The sequence below is a fragment of the Bombina bombina genome, chromosome 3, assembly GCF_027579735.1.
Source record: "Bombina bombina isolate aBomBom1 chromosome 3, aBomBom1.pri, whole genome shotgun sequence".
NCBI classification, from domain to species: domain Eukaryota; kingdom Metazoa; phylum Chordata; class Amphibia; order Anura; family Bombinatoridae; genus Bombina; species Bombina bombina.
The window spans coordinates 114,996,312-114,998,858 of record NC_069501.1 but is presented as its reverse complement, the minus strand read 5'-3'; the positions used below and the strand labels follow the sequence as shown (position 1 = coordinate 114,998,858).

General features: G+C 42.2%; 1 protein-coding gene across 1 annotated transcript; it reads left to right on the top strand.

The window, feature by feature from the left end:
- The first annotated feature begins 1,196 nt into the window (after positions 1 to 1,196).
- Positions 1,197 to 2,072, top strand: OLIG2 (oligodendrocyte transcription factor 2). The gene has a single exon (XM_053704551.1). It carries the CDS (start codon positions 1,197 to 1,199, stop codon positions 2,070 to 2,072), a length of 876 nt encoding a protein of 291 aa, XP_053560526.1.
- Positions 2,073 to 2,547: the final 475 nt, after the last annotated feature.

Here is a 2,547-nt window from a genome sequence, read left to right as displayed (position 1 = left end):
GCCAAGTAAGTGTCTAAACCTGCTATTGTCTGTGTTTACAAATCTATTTTATATACAAGGCAAACTGGGTATAGGCTGCAGCTAGGTGCATCAGCTGATGTGTAGCTGCTGAATACATTTAGATTCCAGGTGTATTGGAAAACGTTTTCTCCTATGTATTTTATATCAGATGCATTTTATTATTCTCCAAACAATATATTTATACTCTTAAAGCAAAAAATCTGATAACCCCTGCGTCCTTTTTTTATTTTTTATTATCTGGTTAGGATTAATTATTTGTTTAGTTTCCAGTTCTTTGCCAATTCTAAACTTGGCATAATGAAGGTACATTGGTTGATTGGTATATGGTGGTGATTTTACAGCTGCACCATTGTGCTGAAGCTTTGTATATAGAATAGAAATGTATTTACTGCTGAGTCTCTTTATAGCGCTTGCTAAACTTTACCCATTAAAAAGGAATGAATCAATGATCACAAATAGATCTTTTTTTAAATAAGAAAGAGATAACTAAGTATCGAAATTATAGGCTGTTGGTTTCAATAATTTGAGAATGTATATATATATGTGTGTGTGTGTATACAGTATATATATGTGTGTGTGTGTGTATACAGTATATATATGTGTGTGTGTGTGTGTGTATACAGTATATATATGTGTGTGTGTGTATACAGTATATATATGTGTGTGTGTGTGTGTGTGTGTGTGTATACAGTATATATATATATGTGTGTGTGTGTGTGTGTGTATACAGTATATATATGTGTGTGTGTGTGTGTGTGTGTATACAGTATATATATTCAAAAGAGTTAGTATAAGTACATTACTGACACTTATGTAATTATTATGCAAATAGTCTTCTACAAAGTCTGATTTATTGCTCGATAATACGATTTATTTTCTATTTTGATAGAAAGTTAATATTAGAGTTAAGATTAAGTGAATGGGGTTTAAGGGTTGTATTTGTTTCTCATAGTTATTTTTTTAATCTATCTTTCATCTGTCTGCTATCTGTCTGTATGTATGTCTTCTGTCTCTATCTGTCTATCTATTTATCTATCGATCGATCTATCTATCATTTCCTTTAGTCTGGATTAGCAATATCATCAGTGGCTCTAAAGATGTAGGGGCCTCTTGCATTACCCAGTACCACTGTCTGACTTTTCCTCTCTCTCTGCCCACAGATCTCTCACCCTCCAATGGACTCTGACGCCAGCCTCGGCTCCAGCAGGGCCTCCTCGCCAGATGTGGATGACATGTTTCTCCCTTCAAGGAGAGGTGGAAGCGCGGTGTCCTCCTCCACTATGAGTGACTCCCCTGCGGAGCTAAGCGCGGAGCTCCGCAATGCCATGGCCATGGCCGCAGCTGCCGGGGACAAGTTGGGGGCATTTAAGGCAGCAGCAGCTGCGGCTGCTGCAGCAGCAGCCAAGAAAGACAAAAAGCAAATGAGTGAGCCTGAGCTGCAGCAACTAAGGCTGAAGATCAACAGTAGGGAGCGCAAGCGGATGCATGATCTGAATATTGCTATGGACGGCCTGAGGGAAGTCATGCCCTATGCCCACGGCCCCTCAGTCCGCAAGCTGTCTAAGATCGCCACACTGCTGCTGGCACGAAACTACATCCTTATGCTCACCAACTCCCTAGAGGAGATGAAACGCCTGGTCAGCGAGATCTATGGGGGGCATCACCACCATGCGGCAGCAGCAGCAGCAGTGGCAGCAGCAGCCTATCACCCATCTGCCTGTGGGGGCATGAGTCATGGAGCCCCCATGCCTGGCCACCCAGTGGCCCACCCTGCCCACCACCCTCTGCTGGCCCCAACAACAGCTTCTCTGACCGGCCTTTCAGGGGTCCGAGCTCCACCACCACCCCCTCCTCCACCTGCACCCCCAGCCTCACACTCCTCCTCTCATGGCATGCTAAAGTCTCCAAGCCCAGGCTCTGGTCCTCTGGGTGGAGGGTTTCATCACTGGAGTGGGATGCCCTGTCCGTGCAGCATGTGCCAGGTGCCCTCTTCTGTCCATCACCATGTGAGCGCTTCCAGCTTGTCCAGACTCAGTGCTGACAGCAAGTGACTAATCAATCATTGTGGTCTCCATTCTCCTCTGTACATGGACAGCCAGCCAGGAAAACACACTGCTGTGACTCTTTATTTTATACCTTGTATGTGCTGCACAACTCTAACAAGAAGTTTTAATATTTTAGTGAACATTTTGGGCAAACTTTTGCATATGTATGTGTCACTATCTCTAAAATGTTTCATTGATTTCAGCTGGACATTTATTTTAAATCGTTTAGAAGAAATGTATTTTACGTTGAGACACCTTGAACCTGGGAAGTCAGTCATACGTTAAGACTTTTTGGGACATGGACATTGGGTACATTGTATAATATTTATATAATAAGCTAATGTGAAATGGGTACAATTTGTCACCAGGGTACATATGTTACAAATATTTAACATTTACTACTTTTAGACTACCTGCAAGATGTGGCTGTGATTTTAATAACAGATATAGTCTAGACATAATATGTTTTGCACACAATAGT

Excerpts from the sequence above, each read along its gene's own strand:
- OLIG2 (XM_053704551.1), top strand. The coding sequence starts at position 1,197 with ATGGACTCTGACGCCAGCCTCGGCTCCAGCAGGGCCTCCTCGCCAGAT.